Source organism: Camelina sativa, chromosome 17, assembly GCF_000633955.1.
Source record: "Camelina sativa cultivar DH55 chromosome 17, Cs, whole genome shotgun sequence".
In the NCBI taxonomy this organism is placed as follows: Eukaryota; Viridiplantae; Streptophyta; class Magnoliopsida; order Brassicales; family Brassicaceae; genus Camelina; species Camelina sativa.
This window is the reverse complement of record NC_025701.1, coordinates 8,762,837-8,786,533: the sequence shown is the minus strand read 5'-3', so window position 1 is coordinate 8,786,533 and position 23,697 is coordinate 8,762,837. Positions and strand designations below refer to the sequence as shown.

At 37.7% G+C, this 23,697-nt stretch overlaps 3 protein-coding genes and 2 pseudogenes across 6 annotated transcripts; 1 reads left to right on the top strand and 4 right to left on the bottom strand.

Moving 5' to 3' along the window:
• LOC104756239 (transcription factor MYB35-like) lies at positions 812-2,020 on the bottom strand. The gene is made up of 3 exons (XM_010478795.1): positions 1,843-2,020; positions 1,625-1,748; positions 812-1,543 (listed from the first exon to the last, which is right to left on the bottom strand). Exons 1-3 carry the CDS (start codon positions 1,958-1,960, stop codon positions 859-861), a joined length of 927 nt encoding a protein of 308 aa, XP_010477097.1. The 5' UTR covers positions 1,961-2,020; the 3' UTR covers positions 812-858.
• Positions 3,294-9,077, bottom strand: LOC104756238 (DDT domain-containing protein DDR4). 3 transcript variants are annotated; one of them, XM_010478792.1, is made up of 12 exons: positions 8,273-9,077; positions 8,060-8,170; positions 6,912-6,998; positions 6,783-6,820; positions 6,627-6,708; positions 6,361-6,467; positions 6,121-6,277; positions 5,382-5,474; positions 5,109-5,232; positions 4,949-4,991; positions 4,621-4,824; positions 3,294-4,539 (listed from the first exon to the last, which is right to left on the bottom strand). In XM_010478792.1, the coding sequence occupies exons 1-12, from the start codon at positions 8,738-8,740 to the stop codon at positions 3,756-3,758; spliced, it is 2,298 nt and encodes a 765-aa protein (XP_010477094.1). In that variant the 5' UTR covers positions 8,741-9,077; the 3' UTR covers positions 3,294-3,755. The 3 variants fall into 3 exon arrangements, with proteins under 3 accessions (XP_010477094.1, XP_010477095.1, XP_010477096.1); XM_010478793.1 differs by having other exon boundaries at positions 4,633-4,824; XM_010478794.1 differs by having other exon boundaries at positions 3,294-4,533; positions 4,633-4,824.
• Positions 10,061-11,862, bottom strand: LOC104756237 (annotated as a pseudogene).
• On the top strand, positions 13,223-19,260 carry LOC104756235. 2 transcript variants are annotated; one of them, XM_010478791.2, is made up of 12 exons: positions 13,223-13,655; positions 14,024-14,245; positions 14,360-14,512; positions 14,587-14,942; positions 15,073-15,298; positions 15,427-17,120; positions 17,334-17,555; positions 17,653-17,787; positions 18,067-18,301; positions 18,391-18,450; positions 18,695-18,766; positions 18,847-19,260. In XM_010478791.2, the coding sequence occupies exons 1-12, from the start codon at positions 13,371-13,373 to the stop codon at positions 18,946-18,948; spliced, it is 3,762 nt and encodes a 1,253-aa protein (XP_010477093.1). In that variant the 5' UTR covers positions 13,223-13,370; the 3' UTR covers positions 18,949-19,260. The 2 variants fall into 2 exon arrangements, with proteins under 2 accessions (XP_010477093.1, XP_010477092.1); XM_010478790.2 differs by having other exon boundaries at positions 14,318-14,512.
• On the bottom strand, positions 19,089-22,717 carry LOC104756236 (annotated as a pseudogene).

Here is a 23,697-nt window from a genome sequence, read left to right as displayed (position 1 = left end):
GGGGGGGGGGGGGGGGGGGGGGGGTTCGTGCAATTGAACACTTTCACTAACATGCTCTCAATTTTTTTTTTTTTTTCTAAAATCAGATTATAACAAAAAAAAAAATCAGTCTGCTTCTCTACTATATCTGCTTCAGGTAAGATATGATTATTATACATTTTAGAATTTAGATGAAGCAAAAAAAAACAGAGTTTTTTAGTTAACTTGAAGTAGCCAGAGTTTGGGCTTCAAAAATGGTCCAGAGTCGTCGGCCTAAGAGCCCATATAATGGTCGTCGGAGCGTGAGGGCCACTCTCGTAAAAGGCGCGTGGGATCAGACATAAAGCGACGGAGCAGACTCATTTTTTCTCGCAGTTTCACTTCGGAGAAGAAGCAAAAGAAGTAGATCAATCTCAACCGTAGTCATTCTCCGATGATCTGTTTCTGGAGTGAGAATTTCAAAACCCTAATTTGATTCCCTCCCCCTTCTCAACCATTGACTCAACCCCAAAGTCGACCACAATCTCATAATCTAATTCCGCCGGAATCCACCGTCGATTCAGCCGGAGTTTCAGGATCAGTCGTCTCATCTACCACAATCGACGCTCAACGGATCACTGAATTAGGCAATAAGTCAACTCTTAATAAAATCATAAGTCAACTCTTAATTATAATACAGTAGTTTTTTTTTTTAGGTAATTAAATGATGATCATAACATCTTCCGCACAATCATACATTTTCAATTTGCTCTTTGATTTATGTTTATGAAATCATTCTCAATCAAAGTTTGTAACAATAATCGAAGATGAAACCTCACTTTCAATTCTCGTTATTAGAATGTTTCTTTATTTAGTAGTTGAGAAGAGGAAGAGAAAGAACTAAAAATGGAAAGGGTTCTCCAAATAGCTGGGAAATCCCAAGAACAACTCTTTTTCTTTAGCTAAAATCGATTCTACGAACCCGTTGCTCGAAGATTCTTCTTCAAACTGAGAAGCTATTGTTAATGTATTAGGCATCGTAGCTGCTGCTACCTCAGAGAAGTCGTTGCCGAACAAATTGTCTAGTTCTTGAGGGTTATGATTCTGTTGGTTTTCATGAAAGTTTTCTTGGTCAAGAAGAAAGTCAGACCAAGTGAAGTTAACCTCTGAATTCTCTTGAGCTATTGTTGAACAGGTTGAAGAGAACAATGGAGGAGACGAATTAGAAGAAGACGAAGAGGCGTACACAAACGTTGACTCTGGCTTGACTTGGTTCGATGACTCGGTCATAAGCTTGATTGCTTGTAAATGAAACATGAGATCTCCTGAATCATCAGGTTGTTGTTGATGGGTATCCTCGTTGAGCGAGTGATTACGTCCAAGAGGTGCGCCTTGGTTAGAGGGATTAGGGTTTAGGTTCCCGCCACCATTGATGTTGCCGTATTCAGCAAGTACGTGAGAAAAGGGACGGTGAGTGACATGATCTATCCCCATTTCAGACAGTTTCTTCTTTAGTTTTGTGTTCCAAAACATCTTCACTTCTTCTTCTGTCTTTCCTGGTAAATGTTGTGCAATAAGTTGCCATCTAAATCCACACAAACAAGATATAATCAGAATCTGTGAAATCCTCAACGAATATTCAAGTAATTTGCGATATAAGCACAACCTGCTTCCCATTGCTGCGTGCATCTTGATGATCAGATCTTCTTCTTCAGAAGTGAAGCTCTCATGCTTTGTTCCTGAATGATCAGTCTTTCTCACTCTGCAACTCTTCCCACATCTCCTAAGTCCTATAAATGTTCAAACACATATACATAGATATATCATAGTATCATACTAACATCATATTATATAGTTAAAGAAAAAGAGAAATGTTTTTGTAACCTATTTTCTTAGGAGCTGCAGATCCATTTTTAGACGCAGACGCAAACACAAACTTTTGGGTGGTGTCTTCTTCGTTTGCCCAAGGATTCTTTGATTTTGAAGAGCAAGATCTCACCATTTTCCTTTAAAAGAAACAAAATAAATAAATGAAGTTAATAGTATAGGAGATCTATATTAAAAGCTTTTCTTTAGGAAGATGAAGAATGAGGCATGTAATAATAATACAAAGGGAGTGTTGTGAANTAATCAGAATCTGTGAAATCCTCAACGAATATTCAAGTAATTTGCGATATAAGCACAACCTGCTTCCCATTGCTGCGTGCATCTTGATGATCAGATCTTCTTCTTCAGAAGTGAAGCTCTCATGCTTTGTTCCTGAATGATCAGTCTTTCTCACTCTGCAACTCTTCCCACATCTCCTAAGTCCTATAAATGTTCAAACACATATACATAGATATATCATAGTATCATACTAACATCATATTATATAGTTAAAGAAAAAGAGAAATGTTTTTGTAACCTATTTTCTTAGGAGCTGCAGATCCATTTTTAGACGCAGACGCAAACACAAACTTTTGGGTGGTGTCTTCTTCGTTTGCCCAAGGATTCTTTGATTTTGAAGAGCAAGATCTCACCATTTTCCTTTAAAAGAAACAAAATAAATAAATGAAGTTAATAGTATAGGAGATCTATATTAAAAGCTTTTCTTTAGGAAGATGAAGAATGAGGCATGTAATAATAATACAAAGGGAGTGTTGTGAAGAAGGAAGGGGTTAGGCAAAATGGGTTTGGAGGTATAAGAAGCGTGTGTGGCAAGAAAGGCATGAATATATTTGTTCATCTTTCTTAAATTACATATGCATGATTCTTTAATTATATATAAATTATTATTTTCATCTTTATTTCGCCATGTCTCCAAAATTAAATTCATCAAAGAATAAACATTTGGTTCCAAGTTCTTTAGCACAACTCATTATAGGTTATAAAATTGTTTCCTAATATAATCCATAACAACTTTTAATGAAATTAAAAGAGGGCTTAAAAGAGGGCATAAGTCTTGAAGTTTACAAAAAATATTTATTGATTTTTCAAAGAAAAATAAGGCATCTTTTAGTGAGTGATTAACATATATAAGTTTATTTTAGTAGTAGTAAATGGTAACAATAAAATATTTTTGCTTTAATAAACACTAATGTAAAAGGGAAAGGACTTGGATAATCTATGATAATGATCACAACAAGTTTCTACTTGCAAAACCAATTAATTAATAACTAATATATTTCTTTAAGACAAATACATATGCATAGACATAGCAAATCGTATAAATATTATTATATCTAAAATCAAAGTTATTAACTTTTAGGTGATTTCATGGGCTTTGAAGCTCACAGTAGTTTCACAGCCTTTAAAAAGCTTTATGTACCCATCATAATCTGATAATCACATTCAGCAAGTCTCAAAGCTGCGTCGTTTTACCAAAATCTAAGAGACCTTAAACGTGTTCTTATGGTCAATACAAAAGTTAGAGAAAAGTTACTTGTACACTAATAATATAATTCCATAAAAACATTAAACAGCTCTTAGGAATATCTTCTGGTTTACCCTCTTCATTGTTTCTTTCTTCATGGTAAGAAAAAAATGACTAACCTAATCTACAAATACCTCTTCGGCCTCCACAACAACATTCACCTCTTCAGTTATCAGCCGAATTTGCCTGAAGTACTTAAAACAACAAGAAGGCAGATATGCTTTGAATGAAGAAAAACCCAATGAAGTGTCTCTTACCGTTTTAATTTTTCTCTGCAAGGGTTTTTTTGCCAGGAAATAACTCGTGAAAATCTTTCTTATCATACATACAATGGTGATTGACCAGAGGGAGCTTTAAGACGCAAAGATGAGTCTCCCTGTCTTGCTTATGAAAGGTCTGTCTTATCATCATCCTTCAATACTGTACTTGGACCATCATCAAAACCAGATACAGGGGCAAGCTCGTTTAAGTCGAGGTAACGTCTTTTGCCTACTACACCCTCAACTTCTTCTTGGTCTGTTGTGCCGTTTGATTTGTTAAGTTGATTATTCTCTTTACCATATGCTGTCTCTGCATTGTCATTGACCTCTCTCGGCTCTTCTTCTTCTACTTCTTCTTCACCAGATTTTGTTTCTGGGTCATTTGCATTTTCTTCAGAGTCCTGACTTCCCATCGTGAAATCCCCATTCCCTGTTTCATCAGAATGTTCATCTGGCTCAACCAACCGCTTACGTTTCGCCAATCCTGTTGCTTCTTTGTCTGATTCTGAGAACTCATATTGTTGGTAATCGATTCTTGTGGCTCTTTTACTACGTCTCAGGCCTGGCCGAAAATCATTTGACCTTGATCTCACCTTAGGTTCTCTCCGTGGCATTTTCTTAACCCTCCGGGGTTCATCACTATCTTCTTCGCTTGCACTAAGAGAATCTTCTTCCTCTTCTTCTTCTTCTTCTTCCTCATACTCGGCATTGTCTTCATCCCATTTGTACTCTTCATCTCCCTCAGAACCACTAGAGAGCTTCTTCTGTTTGCGCTTCTTCAGGTATTCTTCATCATAAACTGCTTCCCCATAAATGTCATCGTCACTTTGAAACTCTACCTCATTGTCTGATACAGTTTCAACAAAGTCTGTAGCTGAATACCGTTGGGGCCGTTGTCTGCGCCTGTTACTGCCATGAAATGATACTTGTTAATTCAACCTAAAGTTTTGTAAGTTCTGGAGGGGAAATTTAAGGAGTGAAGAGAAATACACTGCGTCTTGCCTTCTGTCCAGAGATTCATCTCGCTGCTCATCAAAATCATCATAATCAGCAAAATCAGAAGATCTCGCAGATGCTGTATCGTTCACAGGCTCAGTAGGGTAGGATGAACTGGTCGATCTGCCATTCGCAAGAGCGTCCAATCTGGCAGATTCTCTTCTGTGGAGAAGATGTTCTGGTGATGGATGTTTCTTCCTGAGATAGTATCACGAAAAAACAAATAGAATGTAAAAAAAGACAATAGAAAATAGTCACCAAAAACAACGTTAAAGGAAACCAATAGCAGAGATGATTAAATGCTAGGGAGACTCAGACGTACTTTGTTACTTTGATAGCTTCATTTATGGACTTATCATAATCATCTGCAATAAAATATTCAAAATTAGTAAACCTCCTCAGCCCAGAATTGATCAAGATGAATCTTAAAAGCCAAAAAATAAGAAGCACAGCGTGGATTTCCAACAAGATTATAACGTTACCAAAAGTGTATCTAACTGGCTTCCTATCACGGAGAGAACGTCCACCACCAAGACCATCAACAACCAAAAAGTTATCAAGGAGAAGAGCCTGTCTGTGTTGCTTTTTCAACAGTTTTTCTTTCCTCTGACAGTGGGAAAAGATATACCATTATATAAAGATGCCGTTAATAAGAATTATTCAGCCATGAATATGCGCTTGGTAATAGTCTAATAGAGTTCTATTCTACTACCAAGACGGAAAACAGGGGAAAAAAAACTAGAGCAGATTGGAACCTTGTGTTCTTTTTCTATCTCAGGAAGCATATCTTTCGTTAACTTCTTCCCTAGAGAAACTTCAATTCTACTAGTACTTTGAAGAAGTTTTTCCTGCAAAACAAAGAGACACAGCATCTCAATCAGCAGTAAAGACATGGAAAGTTATAACCTATTGTTCATTATATTAATTTAGTCCTTCAGTACGAAAGAAGGTACTAAAGCATTGAGACAGATCCACAATATAAAGTTGTTTGTGTTCACCTTGCTAACCCATATAATCAACTGCAACAAAATTTTCCTAGAAAGGACATCCCTCAAGATTAAGATACTGGACAAGTTAACAAAAACAATACTACTAACTCACTAAATATCCAACTGTGTACCTACATCGAAGTAGACTCGACTTGCATGCACATGAGCCCTTTTCAGCCAATTCTTAGCACTACTAACATTTTAAGTTTATTCACTCACAGTCACCAAAGATTTCAATGATAATTTTCAAGCAATCTACAGGTATGCACCATCCTCTGAAATAACTGATTCTCCACATACATTTTTCTCAACCTATAGAGTATAATCCCCTTTTTGGCATCTGTAAAATTCTATCAGTATAGAAGATAAATATTCAATGCACGGTGGTACTAGCCTGCACGCCGTCTAGCCATCACAATCACATCAGAACCAAGCTACCAGATTCCATAGCAAGAATTAATTACAGACTACCTAGACTGACTTATTGATTGAAAAAGAGACTTACAGAAACGTCTTGGAATTCATCGAAATTAGTGGCAACAGTTTCCCATTGGTATGTTATGTTAGGAAGAATCTTGGAACCCTTTGTTCTGACCTTCAACACTTCTGCTTTCCTTATTTCCCGATATAAACGGTGACCAATTAAGGGATCATCCTCATACCTTACATAAGAAACAAACAGGTGCTATATCAGAGATATGCAAACAAGGGAGTCCTATTTAGGTCTTTTCACTTTGCTACAGACCAAAAATTAACTCCATGTGAATCACCCCCAACGCGATCTTTGCGGAAAACTGACAGATGAACGCCAGTTTTAAGAGAGTTGTCAATGTAGCTCTTGATATCTTCTTGCTGTACAAATTCACAAAACCGATCCAAACTGTAAGTGATAAAACCATCTTATTTTCAAGTGACAAAACAAGAGCAGCAAGTAATACAGACGTGGTACACCAATGCAAGTACTATTAATTGATATTTAGATAATAGATCGACATACAGTAGCAACAATACCTCAACACGGATATCACATAAAGCTTTCAAAATCACCACACGAATGGCTGGATCAAGATTCTTGTACACTTCAATCTCCCTCCTATAGAGTAAGCCGAGAAACTCAAAATGTGTTACTATATTTACCATGATATTCAGAAAATTATAACAACTCACCCTTGCGAGGCAACAATAGGAAGGTCCCCTTCTGCGACCTAAATGAGTATAAGAAGTTCACGTCAGAACATGATATAATGAAAAATAAGTACTTCATTTATCACGACAAAGAAGTTTAGCAATCACTACCCAATGCCAGCAATCTCTTATTTTTCTGCACAAGACAGTGACCCAGGTATCACGTGTGAGGGCCATTCGAGTTACAGGAGGAATGGCCTGCAAATTGAAAATAAGTAAATGGTATATTGCTCATAGAGAGAAACAGTCAAAGCAATTTTAACATTTCATAGTAGTGAAAAAATCTATTTGATTCCAAATCATGTTTGATTAGCATCCACATAAGCCAAACGAAGTTGCAGCACTTTAGAGTAAAAGGGCAAATAATAACTATGTACACCAAATAAATCATGATATTATGACAATGACCAAGGACTTCAATCAAGGAACTCTACCATGATATTATGACAATGACCAAGGACTTCAATCAAGGAACTCTACCATGATTCAAGAAAGCGATTCAAAGATATTAGTGATCTGAACTGGGTAATACAAGCCTATAAGGTACCTAGAACAGAAGCTAGCCAATAAACATAGATGTTATCTGTTGGTCAATCAGCTACTCAGCCAAAACGATTTGAAAACAACGAGTCCCTTCAATCCGAACTGAGAAAAACTCAGTAAGTTCATGATACAGTTGAACAAATTGGTTGTAGTCTACCCAAACCTCATTACAAAGTGGCTATCAAACAATATTTGCTTTTTCTCTCGGAATCTTTAACTTGAATTACAGTCAAGGATACACCTCTAGCATCCATGAAACACAGTTTCAACGGGAAGCTGATATTTCATCTGAAGTAGAGATAACATTCCACTTTGCAAGAAAATTGCAATACAATGAGATATTGACACATCTTTAACAGGCCCCTTCTATTTCTCACTGGCCACAGCACCCCGGATTACATACAAACATCCAAACTTTTAATAGAATCTTCTCACTCAAAACTAAGGCAAGTTTTCTGTTCTAGAACCATTCAATACCCCAAAAAAGAAGTCTTATCACTAGTTTTCGTAGTAATAAAAGCCAGCACTCGGTTTAGAGCACACAAACAAGTGGTGAAGTAATCAATGAGAAAACCTCAAGTACTACATTGAACTTAACACAGACAGAAACCAAAGGAAACCAACAAGAATTAGGAAACAAATAAAAAAAAAGAGACACGAGTAGTACACTAAAAGAGTAAGAAAGAACACAGCAACGGATGGACCAAAGCACCAACCTTTAGCAGAGGAATATGTATATCACTCAAAGTATCGTTAGGAGAAAGCAAGGCCGTCTCAAACTCCTCGGCTGAGAACTCAGCATTGATCTTCAAAAGCGGTCTAAATACCTTCACCATCCAGAAAAAGAAACAAAAAAAAGGGAGAAATGGTGAGTTTACTCATCGGAAGAAACTAATCAAAGAATTGAAAGAAAAACAGAGAGAGCTCACATGCAAGAAATTGAGCACAGAAGCAAGTTCCCACATAGAACGAAGATTCCACCGCGGCATCTGCGAAGGTTCAGGCGGAGGAACAAGAGAAGTAACGATTTTACCAGAACTCGAACTCCCTCCAGCGACGCATTGCTGCTGACGATTCTCATCATCTCCATCCTCATCATCATCCTCCTCTTGATCTCCATCCGCATCTTCATCTTCCTCTACAACCTCTTCCTTCCGTCGATGCTGCTCTCGTTTATGCTCCTTCTTAGGCTGCTTGAGCTTTCTCTCCGCCGCTTGCAGTTCTTGAAGACGCTGCTGTGCCCTAACAGTACAGGCACGTGAAGGACGCGTTCTCCTAAGCGTGGAAGGCTCCTCCTTTGGAATTGTGACGGTGGTGGTGGTATCCGTAACGGGAGCTGCATCTTCGGGGGGAGAGTGGGGAGATCCGTCAGGGACGATATCGGAAGAGGAACCCATCGAAGAGATTGAAATTAGGGTTTTTTTTTTTTGGTTTTGTTAAATTTGAGATTTTTTAGGGAGAGAGAGAATCAAAACCCTTTTGGCATTGTTGGGGAAATCGAAATCGGAAGAAAAGAGAAGGAAGCTCTCCAAAAAAGCGTCGACTGGGTGTTGAAAACGCTGTCGTTTTTTGGAGGGTTGAGAGACGAAGGAAGAAAGAAAGAAAAAGAGAGAGAGATAGATTGAGAATGGATGGTAAAATAAATGTCAAAATAGGGTCTCTCTCTTCTGAGATTAATTGATCAGAGGCGAGAGAGAGTGAAACACGATGGGAGGAGAAATAGGGAGAAGAGGATGGGGGCTCACAGTTTTTAGTATTAATTAGGGCTCTCGACACTTATTTTATTTATGGCTTTTTTTTTTTTAATAAACACTTTTTACAAATATCAAAATAATTAAGACTATTGTTTTAAAATAACTATCTATTTATTTAAAAAATTTATCATAATTTGCAAAAAATAAATTAAAATAATTTGATTTGGGAAATATAACTATGAATAACATGGACAATTGAAGTAACTCAGTAAAACTAGAACAGGATTAGATCTCTAAATAGCAAAGGTTGATCATTTATGATCTTCTCAATAGGTCCAATGAGTTAAAAAAAAGATCTCACATTGGTTCTTTTACATTATTTAATACTTCATTTATGTCACACAACACCTATATTCCAAGAACTAAGGTGGGTGTATTCAATCTAATATTCAAAGTGATTTTAGTTTTCATTGAGATTTTAAATAATTTTGATGATTTTAGGAAAGTTGATATGATTTGTTGTAAAATTCTTTAAAATCCCACCTAAAACTATGAGATTTGGATTTCTATATTTTTAACTAAAGAAATCATCTCAAATCCTCCAGAATCTCAAAAAATTATTAAAATTCAAGTCTATAAACTGTTTTGAATAACAGTGGATTTTAAGATAGATTTTTAAATCATTAATTCAATAATAGTGAATTTCAAGTGACTTTTTAAAATTCATGATTGAATAACATTGGATTTCATAAGACTTTTTAAAATCAATGATTGGATAACATAAGATTTATGAATTTTACACAAATCACTTAAAATGTCAAGTTGAATACATCCCCTAAATTACAAACATATGAAAAGAATATAGACACACTAATGTTACTTACAAGTTACAATACAAACTTCTCCAATAAAACAAAGAACCTCACACTCACACATATATATATACGTACTTGTATTTTTACACACCGTATATATAGGTAAGTAGCTTACTTACAATACAAATGTAACCAACATTTATGAACCTATATAGTATACAGTATACAGTATTTTTTTATTTTGTGTGTGCACCATACAGTATATAGTATAATATTCACAAGTCACACCTCTTATTGACGATGGAACTTCTTCTCGAAGATCTGTTGATATATCGTCTTTGTGCGAAAAACCAACACACATGAGACAAGAAATCCAAGGAAAGCCACCGACGCAATGATCACGAATGACAATCGGAAACAACGAGGACCGTAACACGTGTTACCTTCTCCCGTAATGGTATGATCATAGATATACCCAATCAATCTTACAGAGAAGATATATGAACCCATAGGACTAGCAATCGAAATGGTGTTGTAGATTGTGCCCATGTGCTTAACCCCGAATAGTTCTGACGTTATTGTTGGCATTAACGACCATTGTGAGCCATAACAAATGCCTACGATAATCGAACCGGGGTAAAGATTTCCTCGAAAACCAGAGGCTATGATTAGGTGACCTATGGTCATAGTTCCAAGAGTTGTAGCCATTAGCAACGGACGTGGCCATCCTTTACTGTGTAGCAATAGATCCGAGACATAACCGCCTCCAAACCGACCAATAAAGTTCCATATACTCCATAAAGCCAACAATGAGCTTATCTCGATGCTAGAGTATCTAAGAGACTCACCTATTTGTCTAATGTTGTTTATCGTCGAAATCCCCGATCCCATTCCACATACCATTGCAAGGAACAACAACCAGAAGTCTACATTACGCATAGCTTGCAAAAGATTCAAGCTTTTGTCTTCATTTAGCAGTAAGACCTCCTCAGAGATCGTCGTTGCTTCCAGATTGTCCACCAGAGGAGAATACACAGGTGATAATGGTTTCTCAATACTGTCTTGGTGTGCTCTTATCGCGATTAGTAGAGGCGAGGCAAGCACAACGAGTAGAATTGCAAACGTGACGGCATTAGCCCATGATGGTAAACTTAAAGTGCTCTTCAGGATAATAAGATCATAAGGTAAGCTGCAATGATAAGTGACAAAGTTGATAAACCATCTAAATGCTTCTTCTCATCGACCGTGCTTGTGTCATATATCCTAAGAGGCATCACCAAGACAGAGAGAAGTGAAGGTACTATCGCAAGTAGAAGAATGAAAGTCTTTGGATCTCCAGGGCATATTGTTTCATACAACTGAATTAACATTGCTCCACTTAGACCAACAAAACCCTACAAAGTACGAGGACAAGGCATAAGCTTTCCAATTTCTACCGAACTATATCTCCCCTGTTTTGTGAGGTTCAATACAACTAATATATCAATCTTGAACCAAAGAACTAGAGCATTAAAGGTTGAGCCTTGTTACCTTCATGATGCCAACGGCAGTGCCACCATAATCAGCGAAGTTCTCTAAAGAGCTCACAACATTGGCCGTGTTAAGAAACGTCAAAGACTGAGCACCTATGAACATAAAAAGACACATAACCGGAACCGGAGGCCGCAAAATCAAACCGGTAACAGAAGCCCACATTAAGAAATAACCGGTGAAGTTCAAAACCGCTCCGATCAAAATAACCACCCACGCTCCTCCTCTTCCTCGGCCTTCACTACGACGGCGATTTAAGGTGGCTGCGGTGTATACAAGTCCTGCTAAAACTCCGACGTTACCACCAATGTCTTTGAAAACAGAGACCGTATCAAGGGTTGACTGGTCGTAAGATTGAGTTGACTTTAAGGTCGAGGAGTAGATTCCGAAGGTGTATGAACCTCCTAAGGTGCACTGGATCCATATACTCGCCGTCATCGCCATCCATTTCGTTCTCAGTATCTCCGTCGACATCTTCCACCGGAGAATATATAAAGATTAATAAAAGTTTTTTTAAACTTTTCAGGCTCTTGGCGCAAACGACATGCACACGAAGTTGAGGATTTTATTTTGTTTTTAAAATCCATTATTGGGCCTTTGGTAATTATTTTTTAAGTAGGCCCATTTAAGTGGGCGTGACAGAGACAGTTAAGGCACGCTACAGCCACATGACGGCACGTGTGGAGAAGCAAGACGGAACGGGGAAATCAACGGTCTTTAACTAACGGAGTAACCAAAAGATGCTGACTCACCCCCTCTTCTCTCAGCCAATCAAAATCTTCCATCTAATATTTCATTTAAAAAATAAATAAAAATTAAATTAAAAAGCAACCCAAATTAAGGAAACAAATTCTGTATACTTTTAATTAAGGAAAGTTAAATATTTGGTTTGGTTTAGATTTTTAAACTAGAGTAAAATTATATGTCGGTTTGGGTTTACAAATGAAGTGGTTAGGGTTTAGATTTTACAATTAAAACGAAATTATATGTCGGTTTGGGTTTACAAATGAGGTGGTTAGGGTTTAGATTTTACAATTAGAACGAAATTATATGTCGGTTTGGGTTCACAAATGAGATGGTTAGGGTTTAGATTTTACAAGTAGAACGAAATTATATGTCGGTTTGGATTCACAAATGAGATGGTTAGGGTTTAGATTTCATATATATCAGTTTGGGTTTATTAAAAAGCGGTTTAATTTTTTAATTTTATAATAATGTATACAGATTTTATTTCCTTATTTTATAAGAGGGTGAATGGAGAGGTTCACCCCTAGAGATGAACCCAAGTATTATTCTATTTTTTGGTCACGTCAATTATTTTATTTAACTGTTGATTTAAATAAACTCCAATTATTTAACTTTCAAGTTCATGTCTGAATCTGTAAGTGTATATAATAACTAATGGTGGTAGATAAAATAACATTTAAACAAAAACAAAACATATGATGTTTGACCAAATGAATTTGAATATCTTTCCCGATTAAAATTGAAAATATATATATCAAAAATAAATTAATGTGTATCAGTATATGCCGTCGAAGACAAATTTAAGATTGGAATATTAATGTTTTAAGAAGTAAGAACAAAACTATTAAATTCTTTGTCGGCAAATAAAAATAATTTAATACTAAAATTTAGAAATGAAAAAATAATAAAAGTGAAGGAAAAAAAAAAGGAAGAGAAATTGGCGGATCACATGGGGACAAGTAAAAAAATAAAATAGTCCCGCCAATGTATGATAAAAGCCTGCTTGGTTGTTACGTATTAGAACGTCTCAATCAATCATCACTTGTAATATAGTAATAAAAACCTCTAAACCCCTAAAAAACTAATTAACAAATCCTCAATCTACACAGCAGAGAGAGAGAGAGCTTGACGAGGAGGACGACGACGATGATCGACCCTTTAAATTACATTCTCTTCTCGTCAACGCGTTTCCTTCTTCTTTTCTCCTTCTTCTTTTTTTTCTCTCGACCTGTTCATGGTGGATGGGAGTCGGAGATCCTTTTCCACTTCCGCCGGACAAGTACCGTCGGGAGGTTGATATACCGCCGGATATTGCGTCCACTTCGGCGGTGATTAATGCTCGTTTGTCCGATGCTCCGATTCTTCTGTTTGTTTACTTCCACAAGGCTTTCCGTGCAGAGTTAGCGGAGCTCCATTGTCTGGCCGGTGGTCCGGTCCGGTCCGGTTCCGATCTGGCGGTGGAGCTCCGTTCTAAGTTTGAGTTTCTGAAGCTTGTTTATAAGTATCACTCCGCAGCTGAAGATGAGGTTAGATCTAGTCTTAGCCCTAAAGTCACAATTTATTTGTTCTAATCGTACGTTTTAGTAAAACATTGGATGCTCTAGGGAATAATAAAATTAAACAGTTCATCTTTTGAGAAATTTAGCAAAACTATACTAATGATTCATATTAGGACACACTAAGCTATCACCTTTGCTGTTTTGGAATAGTGGTTTTACTAGATTCTTGTTTTGTCTTTTTAAGTCAGAATTATTAGCAAAACGAAAAAAAAAATTTAAACCATCTTACAGCTAAAAAGTCAACGAGTGAGTGAACAGAGAGTTTTTGCATGATCAAAGACTTGAATGGTTCCGATTTCATCACAGTTATGTAATTTTTGTTTACTCTCTGGCAGGTTATCTTTTCAGCACTAGACACACGTGTGAAGAACATTGTTTTTAATTACTCGCTTGAACATGATGCCACAGAGGATCTTTTCACTTCTATTTTTCACTGGCTAAATGTTCTTGAAGAAGAAAGAGGAGACAGTACTTCCGATGTGCTTCGCGAAGTTGTATTATGCATTGGCACCATTCAATCATCCATATGCCAACATATGCTTAAAGAAGAGCGTCAGGTATATCGTAATAGCTTTCTCTGTTACCTATATCATATTGTGGTGCCTGAGCAGCCATACTCTGTAATGCAGGTGTTTCCTTTGTTGATTGAGAACTTCTCCTTTGAAGAACAGGCATCACTAGTGTGGCAATTCATTTGTAGTGTTCCGGTGATGGTTCTGGAAGAAGTTTTCCCATGGATGACGTCTTTACTCTCTCCCAAGGAGAAATCTGAAGTTGTGAATTGCATGAAAGAAATTGTCCCGAAGGAGGTCTCCTTGCAACTGGTATATATTCTGTACTGAGATGTGTGTGACTCTATTTTTGCAACTGTACTAACAGAATTAAACGATTTCTGAAGGTTATAAACTCTTGGCTGATTGATGATGATAGTCAATCTTCTTTGGTGGATCTTACAAAGATCATGAAAGGAGTGCAATCTGTAGAAGTGTCTGAAAATATGAATAACTTAGCTCACACAAGTTCATCAAGTGGGATGTTTCAACGTTTCTGGCAGTGGAGTAAAATGTCCTTTTCTAGTCCAAACACAGGAAACACTCTGATTCATGGTGTTCAGCTTTGGCATAATGCAATTAGAAGAGATTTGGTAGACATTCAAAAAGGATTAAGCTACTTGAAATTTCCAAGCCTTTCGTTGGATCTCAATGTGCTAGTGGTTCGGCTAAACTTCCTTGCTGATGTCCTTATCTTTTATGGGTAATAATAATTTGGGGAACTTGTTTTTTTCTATTTTATATGACATGGTGTGTATAGTTTCTTGGACCTTGTTTCGTTTCCTTTTTTTCTGCTCTTTTCTCTGAGAAACTGGTGACACACTTCATTGCAGCAATGCATTTAAGAAGTTCTTTTACCCAGTGTTTCAAGATATGGTGGATCAACAACACTCTTCCACTTCCAAACAATTCACCATTGATGGTCATGTGGAAAACTTCAAGAAGTCTCTAAACCTTGAAACTACAAAAGGGAGTGACAATTTTGTGATAACGCTTCAGGAGAAACTGGAATCCCTTATATTGACAGTAGCTAAACAGTTCTCTTTAGAGGAAACAGAGGTTAACTGTTTCATATTTTTATCAAACTTTGATATTTGGTTATCATTAATCTCTTTGTTTAGCTTTAGCTTCCTATTGCCTTGTTTGTCTCCATATGATATCCAAAGTATTCACTCATTGCTCCTCAGGTATTCCCTATTATCAGCAAGAACTGCAACATTGAAATGCAGAGGCAGCTCCTATACAGAAGCCTACACGTCCTGCCTCTGGGATTGCTGAAATGTGTCATAATGTGGTTTTCTGCTCAGTTGCCAGAAGATGACTGTCAGTCAATCATTCACTTCTTAAGTTCTGAAGATCCTTTTCCCAATAAACCTTTTGCGCAGCTCTTGTTGCAATGGTTTCGTTTCGGTTATTCAGGCAAAACACCAGTTGAAAGTTTCTGGAATGAGTTATCCTTTATGTTCAAACCGAGATGTTCATCTGAAGAGGAACACAATGAAGAAGCTTCTGGATCTTTCGGCCAGCAATCACAGCACCAACTATGCAAAGGATCCGATCCTTATTTGCTTAAAAACAAGTCTTCATTCTGTTTCCAGTCAATGGATCCACCTGCTGGTTACATGAATGAGACACCTTACTCAAGTGCAATGAATCAGCAAGTACTTATCCAAGGAAAGCTCAAGCCTCTTCAACATCTTCCTGACATTTTTGGCGACAAGAATATTGGCGAGCAGTTAACTATGATGGACTTGAAACCTATCGATCTGATTTTCTTATTTCACAAGGCAATGAAGAAGGATCTAGACTATCTTGTATGTGGCTCAGCTCGACTGGCAACAGACAGCAGTTTCCTTGGGGAGTTTCATCAGCGGTTTCATCTTATAAAGTTCTTGTATCAGATACATTCAGATGCAGAGGATGAGATTGCATTCCCAGCCTTGGAGGCCAAGGGTAAACTACAAAACATTAGTCAGTCATACAGTATTGATCACGAACTAGAAGTTGAACACCTCAATAAAGTATCATTCCTTTTGAATGAGATGGCAGAATTGAAAATGGTTGTACTGGAACGTGGGAATGTCAAGTATGAGAAGTTGTGTATGAGCCTCCAGGATATATGCAAGTCCATTCATAAGCTATTGTCTGAGCATCTTCACCGTGAAGAAACTGAGCTTTGGTGTCTATTCAGAAGCTGTTTCACTATTGAAGAGCAAGAAAAGATCATAGCATGCATGCTTGGAAGAATAAGTGGAGAAATATTGCAAGATATGATTCCCTGGTTAATGGAATCTTTGATCCCTGATGAACAACATGCTGTGATGTCCTTGTGGCGTCAAGCAACAAGGAAGACTATGTTTGGTGAATGGCTAACGGAATGGTATAGTTGTAATGTTACAGGAGAAGAAACTGGGGTAATAAATAAGAGCCCATCTGAGGATTCAGATCCTCTAGAAGTTGTCTGGAACTATCTCTTTGAAGGAGCGGCTGATGAGGATAGGAGCATTTGCAACAAACCTCGGGAATTTGTAGAGACAGATTCAAAGGGTATCATGAATAAGCCACTTGGAAAGGTTGCTCCCATCAACAAGGTAGAATTTGGCAACAAAGAGAAGAATCATAGAGAAATCTCAGAAAGTAAAAAGGTGTGTTTAGGTGCTGACCAAACGAAGTACAGAGAACAAACTGAAAGCAACTGTGAGTTCAGAAACTCTGCTCAAGCTTTCCAAATGTCTCAGAAATCTTCTGGTCAAGACAGTAAATATGAGTGCCTATTATCAATGAGTCAAGAGGATGTGGAGGCTACAATTAGAAGAATATCTCGTGACTCTTCCTTGGATCCTCAGAAGAAATCATATATCATCCAGAACTTGTTAATGAGGTAAGCTTTGCAATCCCAAATTTTTTTGTAAGAGAAAATATTTTTGTATCTTATAGTATGTCCAAAGTAGACATATGTATGAGTATGTGTTTAGAAAAAGAAGAAGAAAACTCTCTATAATAACTCTTGGTTGAGTAAATTATGCAATCATTTTTAAATAACCCATTTCTATGTTCTTTATTGTGACTTACACTAGGTTCTGTACTTTTTCAGTCGTTGGATTGCCACACAGCGGATTTATAATCTTGAACCATCCATTCTCGCAAGCAATAGGGAAGCAGTTCCTGGTCAGCATCCATCTTATCGAGATTCTCACAAACTGATTCTTGGTTGCAAACACTACAAAAGGAATTGCAAGCTTCTTGCTCCTTGTTGCAACCAGCTCCTCACCTGTATACGATGCCATGATGAAGAGGTTGATCACTTATTGGATAGGTATGTTGCTTCTATTTCCATGTACCAAACATCAGTAATCTTGTTGCACCTTCATTTGTCTTTAATTTTCTTAAATATACTTGTGTGCACTGTGCAGGAAACAAATTACAAAGATGATGTGCATGAAGTGCCTGATAATTCAGCCAGTAGGTGCGAGTTGCTCAAATACTTCATGTAATTCGTCAATGGGAAAATATTACTGCAAAATCTGCAAGCTATTTGACGATGATAGGTAAAGCTTCTACTGCTTAATTTGGTGCAGTGTAAGTAAAAATTGCATTGTGATGATTTTATATAGGATGTGGATGTTGTAGATATATAGCTTCGAATATGAAATGCTGAATCTGGAGGACTAGTGTTGATAAATGACAGTTAACTCCTTCTTGCTAAAGTCTTGTCTGGTTCCAAAAGGTCCCAACCTCAGTAGAAATCATATCTAAATGCAATTTGTTTCTGATAGACTTGATAACATGGTTAATAGTTTCTGACGAATTAAAGGTTTACTTGGCAGGGAAATCTATCATTGTCCCTACTGCAATCTCTGCAGGCTAGGAAAAGGACTAAGCATTGACTACTTCCATTGCATGAAATGCAATGCTTGTATGTCTCGAACCTTAGTAGAACATGTATGCAGAGAAAAGTGCTTAGAAGATAACTGTCCGATTTGCCATGAATACATATTTACCTCAAATTCTCCCGTAAAGGCTCTTCCATGCGGTCACGTGATGCATTCGACCTGCTTTCAGGTCCTTAACTCATCTGTCAATATGTTATATGGCAATTATGAAAAACCTGAAACATATTACTTAGGAAAGTGTGTTGTTTCTGGTTGTAGGAGTACACATGTTCGCATTACACATGCCCTATCTGCAGCAAATCACTAGGGGATATGCAGGTTAGATACACCAATATTCTGTTTCTCTCGTTGAACAATTACTAAAAATAGTCGCATAAAAGATAGCCAATGGCATCAAATGCTCCTGAAAAGAAAAAAACTCAAAACATAGTGTTTCTCCACCAACAAGAAAAGTGACACCATAGTGTGCTCTTAGTTCTTCTCTAGCCTTTTATAGTGACAAATGACAATTCCCCAGCATTATTAAGGCGATTCACACTAATCAAGGAATCATTACACACAGGTTTACTTTAGAATGTTAGACGCACTGCTCGCAGAACAGAAGATGCCAGATGAATACTTAAACCAAACACAGGTTCATCTCTCTCTCACACTCATACATATGCAAAATATCAGTTCCATTTTTAACTTAAGCATATGGAAAACTGGGTGCAGGTAATACTATGTAACGATTGTGGGAGAAAAGGAAATGCTCCTTACCATTGGCTCTATCACAAGTGCTCTTCTTGTGCCTCCTACAACACCAGACTTTTCTAGTTCCTTCTTCAATTTTCCTTCTTTTTCTCTTGTAAATCTACAAGTCTATAACAATTTTCTCTTCTTTTTGAAAGCATTTGATTTTGTATGGAAAAAAATATTCTGACATATTATTAAATCTAGATGATTGTTTACCACAATTGATTCCAAGTCATCTCAGATTATTGCGAGGAAGATACAACTGAATAGCAGAGGACAAAAGAATGGAGAGAAACTCCATGTCTAGCTCTAAGCCTCTAACCTTAACTTATGACTTACAAACTAAACAATTCATAAGATGCAATCGACCAAAAGAAAAAAAAAAAAAAAAAAGCCTAAATGTGATACAAAAACTCACAGCAAATGCATCCTCTCAACATGAGACTGAAGCAGCCATTTGTTGAGAGACTCTCCACACCCAACGAAACAACCTGAGTTTCCACTCTCCGTGAAAAACGGTGAACCAAAGATGTTGAGGAGCTCTTCAACTGCTTGTCTCACCATCGAGGTACCGGTGACTCTACTACGTCTTCCCCAACCAGTTACTATATCAATCCGGGAAGGGCAAGTTCCAGAGACTAACATCTGCTTACGGAACCAAGCAAGCGTCCTAGACAGTGCAGTGACTGCAGTTCCCTCTGACATTACATGGAGATTGATAAGCCAGTAGCTGCAGCTTTTCTCCCTTAATGCATCAGGAAACACATTCTTTTGTGCAGCAACTTCCCAAACAGATCCCGCCTCTTCTTTTTGCCCGGATTTGTGTAGAAAGTCAACCACCGCGTCCACAAGTCCTCGCTTGCTCTCTCTGTCCTCGCTGTGCATCAGATTCAGGAAGTTGTTCGCATGGTTGCGCACATTTTGGCCATCCGGACCTGCAGCTGGCATTTTGAGGAGAAACATGTGTGCCGGATGACCCGTGTTTGCCATCAGCTGGCCACAGAAACCCATGTCGAGTTTTGACCGACCATCTGTGCAAGAACTCAAGAGTAACGTGTATGTCTGCAAAGATGGGCGTAGACCAAGCCCCAGCATGTTTTGTAATAACTCATAAGCTTCAGCTATCTTGTTAACCCTAAGGAAAGTACTAAGAAGGGAATTGCATGTAGGAACATTAGGTAGCAGACCAGCATGAAGCATTGCCTGATACCATTGCCATGCCTTTTCCACATTACCAGCTTTTCCCCACAAATCCACCAAAAGACCATAAACTGGCTCATCCGGAATCCAGTTCTTCTGCTGCATCTCGGTGAAAACAGCCTCTGCTTCCTCGAGATATCCACAGTGTCCAAGCACCTCCATCACAATGCTATAAGTCACTTTGTCAGGCTCAAATCCAGCATTTTGCATGTCACGGTAAAGTTTCAACGCGCTCTGATAGTTTCTCGCTTTGGCATGCAAGTCTATCATGATGTTATATGTGACCAAGTTAGGGGTACAACCCTGATCAACCATCTCACAAAAGAGCCTGTGTGCAGCGGGTAAATGTCCAGCTTTTCCAAGACAATTGATTATGACACTGTAAGTGAAAGTATCAGGAGAAAGACCTCCTGCTTGCATTCTCTGGTACATATCCATGGCAATGTCGAGAAATCCAGCTTTAGCATGAATGTCTATCAGTGTACAGTAAGTTACCCGGTCAGGTTTGCATCCAGTCTCTTGCATTTGATTGAACACATTCATAGCTTCGTTCAGGTAATTGGCGCGGCCATAACTGTGGATAAGTCGGTTGGTTATATGTAACTGTGTTTGGCTGACATCCATCTCTGACCATCTCATCGAGGAGCTTGTTTATGGCACCAAATTGCTTAGCACGACCAAGATTACCCACCATAGTGGTATAAGTATGCCCATCATGCTTAAACCCAGGTTGCCTTTTTAACCAGTAGAAGAAACCAAGAGCATTTCCGTAGTCATTCATCTGCTTAAGAACTTGGTTTGCTTGGTATGCATCTATCCTCATATCGAGATTTTGAAGGGCCTCTTCAGCAGCAGGACCCCACCTGAATCTTCTCAAAACACTGGAAACATTTTCCACAATGTACCCGGAGTTACAATACTGCCTTGATGTCAGAGCAGTCCCTGGAGGCACTTTCACCATTTCCATTGAAGAATTACTGAAACCATTTGGGACAAACCTGTTTGCATCAATACTGGGTCTCTGCAGCACGCTTGTTCTCTTGCCATACGTGTTATTTGTTGTGGGTAACGACTTCCCTGCCCCAGAATTTGAAACTTGTTTGAATCCTTTAACAAATCCAGGTCTTTCAGCTTCCTTAGCCCCTCGGACGTTGCTACTAGAATTTCTAATTTTACCCACTGATGACTCTTTAGCAGCTGATCTAGGGTAAACTTTGGCAAAGTGCTCTCTTCTTATAGCTTTCACATTCGACGACTTAACACTTGAAAGAGGCCGAGTTGGATCAACCATACAGCTTTTCGAGAAACCAAATACTTCACCTCCTCCATCAGTGGAAGGAATCTTGCAATTCGCTAAATCTGACAAAAAGTTTACCGCAACAACACCAGCCTTGAAAATCTGATCGCCAATAGGTTCTGAAGAAGCTTCACCTTCCTCCTTTCCAACGATGGTTGATGCATAACTAACGGAATGTGATTTAAGAGGCAAAGCAGGGGAAGAAGAAACATGCTGAGGCAACAGAGATGGCCGACCCAAAACATCAACCTTCTTTGGAACCACCGGTTTAGTTACCTCTCCTCCTGGTAATATACATCCCACTACTGAAGGCTTAGGGAGAATACCAGGTGGTCGTTTTTCAGTAAGTGCAGCATCGTTCCTAAGTTGCTGACGTCTCGAGACACAAGTTTCATCGTCCGTGTATGCACACGAATTCCCATCAGCTACTGGTCTCGATCCATTAAGAAAAAAGGATCTTGCTGTACTCGAAAGGTTACTAATGTGCTTTGCGCGTATCATTTCTCTGCAATGAAAACAAAAGCAAATAAAAACCACAGATTCAGATCAACTCACAGGACATGATTGATTATCAAGAATTACTACAACAAAGACGGTTCCCAAGCATACAACAAATCCATGAATTGTAGAAGAACGCATTAGAAACATACCCAATTTAGCTCTTTCTCCAAACTTTGTACATTACTACAACAACTAGCTTCTTCCCAACAACTTAAAGATCTCCAACTTTATTGTATACTCACAAGTGAACCATAACACACTTCGAAATGAGTAACTTCCCAAGAAAAAATTACAGAAAACTCTATACTTCCCCTGCATCCCCCAGTTAGAGAACATCCAATTCTAACCAAATGCCCAAATTACATCACCAAAAGACTCTCTTTTCGACATATGATTCACATTAGAATCCCACTAACGCTCAAAAGTTTTACAATTTTTCAAAGTTGAGCTAAAAATGTCGAGCAAACACGTTAAACCCAGTAAACATAACAAAAACAGAAAACCCCATCGCCCATCGGAGAGAAATCTCAAAAACAAACGAATCCCATAAATCATCTTTAAGTAGAGATCCCGTCGAAGCTGAGATTTTTTGAACCAATTGAATCATAAGTAAGCAAGATCAACAGAATACAAAAGTCACCTGAACAAGCGGTGGCGTTGACTTGTGTTTAGGTTTTATGGTTTCAAGATTTCGTCAGGTGGAAATTGAAAATAAATAGAGGCGCCAACGAGTTCGTCTTCTTGCTCACGTTGCCGTCGGAGTTGAGAGAAGAAGGCTTTCTTCTACTCTCCAAGCATATTGGTCACACCACACGGAGGCTGCTGCCAAATTCTAAAGGTCTCAACTTTTTTTTTTTTTTTTTGCTCTCTCTTTTTATATTTTTACTTACATTTCTGTTACCTAAAGTTTCAAATATACCCCTCTTCTTCTATTTGTTTTCAAATAGCACACTGTACTTTTATTTTTTATAACAACTCCCCTTCATTCTTTTATAAGTTTTTTAATTTTCCTTTTCAAAGTTAACCAAATACAATGATTCAGTGAACATTTTGTTGTTCGAAGATATTAGTGTCAAATCTTTTACTTTAAAAAATATTATATAAACATGAGAGTTATAGAAGAATCTATGGGTTTAGCTAAAAATGGCTGGAGAAGTTGAGCTTCTTTTTGTAATTATAATCTTTTACCACTTCCCCCCTTTGGCTATTTCTTATTTGCAACGTAGAAGCCTTGCCTTCCTCAAGTTTCGTATGTCTTCGTTTTAACACGTGGCGTTTGCTTTTCATGTCTTGCCCGTGACTGCCCCTGTTACTTTAGCGGTCAGAGAAATTTTTGTTTTCAGCTGTAATTTGACTATTTAAGATTTGGGAGAGATTCTTGGTGGGGAAGTTGAAAAAATAATTAAGAAAAAAAAACTATTAAAATTATATAGAGATAGCAATTGTGAAATTATTTTGTAGATTTTGCTAATCCATCCTATTCTGCAAAGTCCCCATATCCATATAAGCCCGTTATGTTAGAAGCCCACTTAACCTGTAACTAAAAAAACTGCATAAAGTATTGAGTTATTATTTCCCAAAAAAGTCAAGAAAAAGGGTAACTTGAAAAGACCGTTGCAGCATAAACCACGATTAAAAGAACAAAAATTTGACTATAACAATTTGTGGTATAATTGAACTTTCTGTATAGTATATAACAAACTATGTCAACTAATATACATCTAATTAGTTTACATAACCATAAATTTGGGGCTATAAATAAGTTGTATGCAAAAAAAGTGATTGAACTTAAAGTAAATCGAAACGTTGGCGTAACAACATAAATTACACAT

What these genes read in the sequence shown, in the direction of transcription:
- LOC104756239 (XM_010478795.1), bottom strand. Translation starts at nt 1,960, where the DNA reads ATGGTGAGATCTTGCTCTTCAAAATCAAAGAATCCTTGGGCAAACGAA. An exon ending in TGCAGCTCCTAAGAAAATAG is followed by an intron (nt 1,749 to 1,842) that starts GTTACAAAAACA and finishes GAACATTTATAG; the next exon opens with GACTTAGGAGATGTGGGAAG. An exon ending in CACGCAGCAATGGGAAGCAG is followed by an intron (nt 1,544 to 1,624) that starts GTTGTGCTTATA and finishes GTGTGGATTTAG; the next exon opens with ATGGCAACTTATTGCACAAC.
- LOC104756235 (XM_010478790.2), top strand. Translation starts at nt 13,371, where the DNA reads ATGGGAGTCGGAGATCCTTTTCCACTTCCGCCGGACAAGTACCGTCGG. An exon ending in ACTCCGCAGCTGAAGATGAG is followed by an intron (nt 13,656 to 14,023) that starts GTTAGATCTAGT and finishes ACTCTCTGGCAG; the next exon opens with GTTATCTTTTCAGCACTAGA. An exon ending in GTTGATCACTTATTGGATAG is followed by an intron (nt 17,556 to 17,652) that starts GTATGTTGCTTC and finishes TGCACTGTGCAG; the next exon opens with GAAACAAATTACAAAGATGA.
- LOC104756238 (XM_010478792.1), bottom strand. Translation starts at nt 8,740, where the DNA reads ATGGGTTCCTCTTCCGATATCGTCCCTGACGGATCTCCCCACTCTCCC. An exon ending in TACATATTCCTCTGCTAAAG is followed by an intron (nt 6,999 to 8,059) that starts GTTGGTGCTTTG and finishes TTCAATTTGCAG; the next exon opens with GCCATTCCTCCTGTAACTCG. An exon ending in AGATAGAAAAAGAACACAAG is followed by an intron (nt 5,233 to 5,381) that starts GTTCCAATCTGC and finishes TCCCACTGTCAG; the next exon opens with AGGAAAGAAAAACTGTTGAA.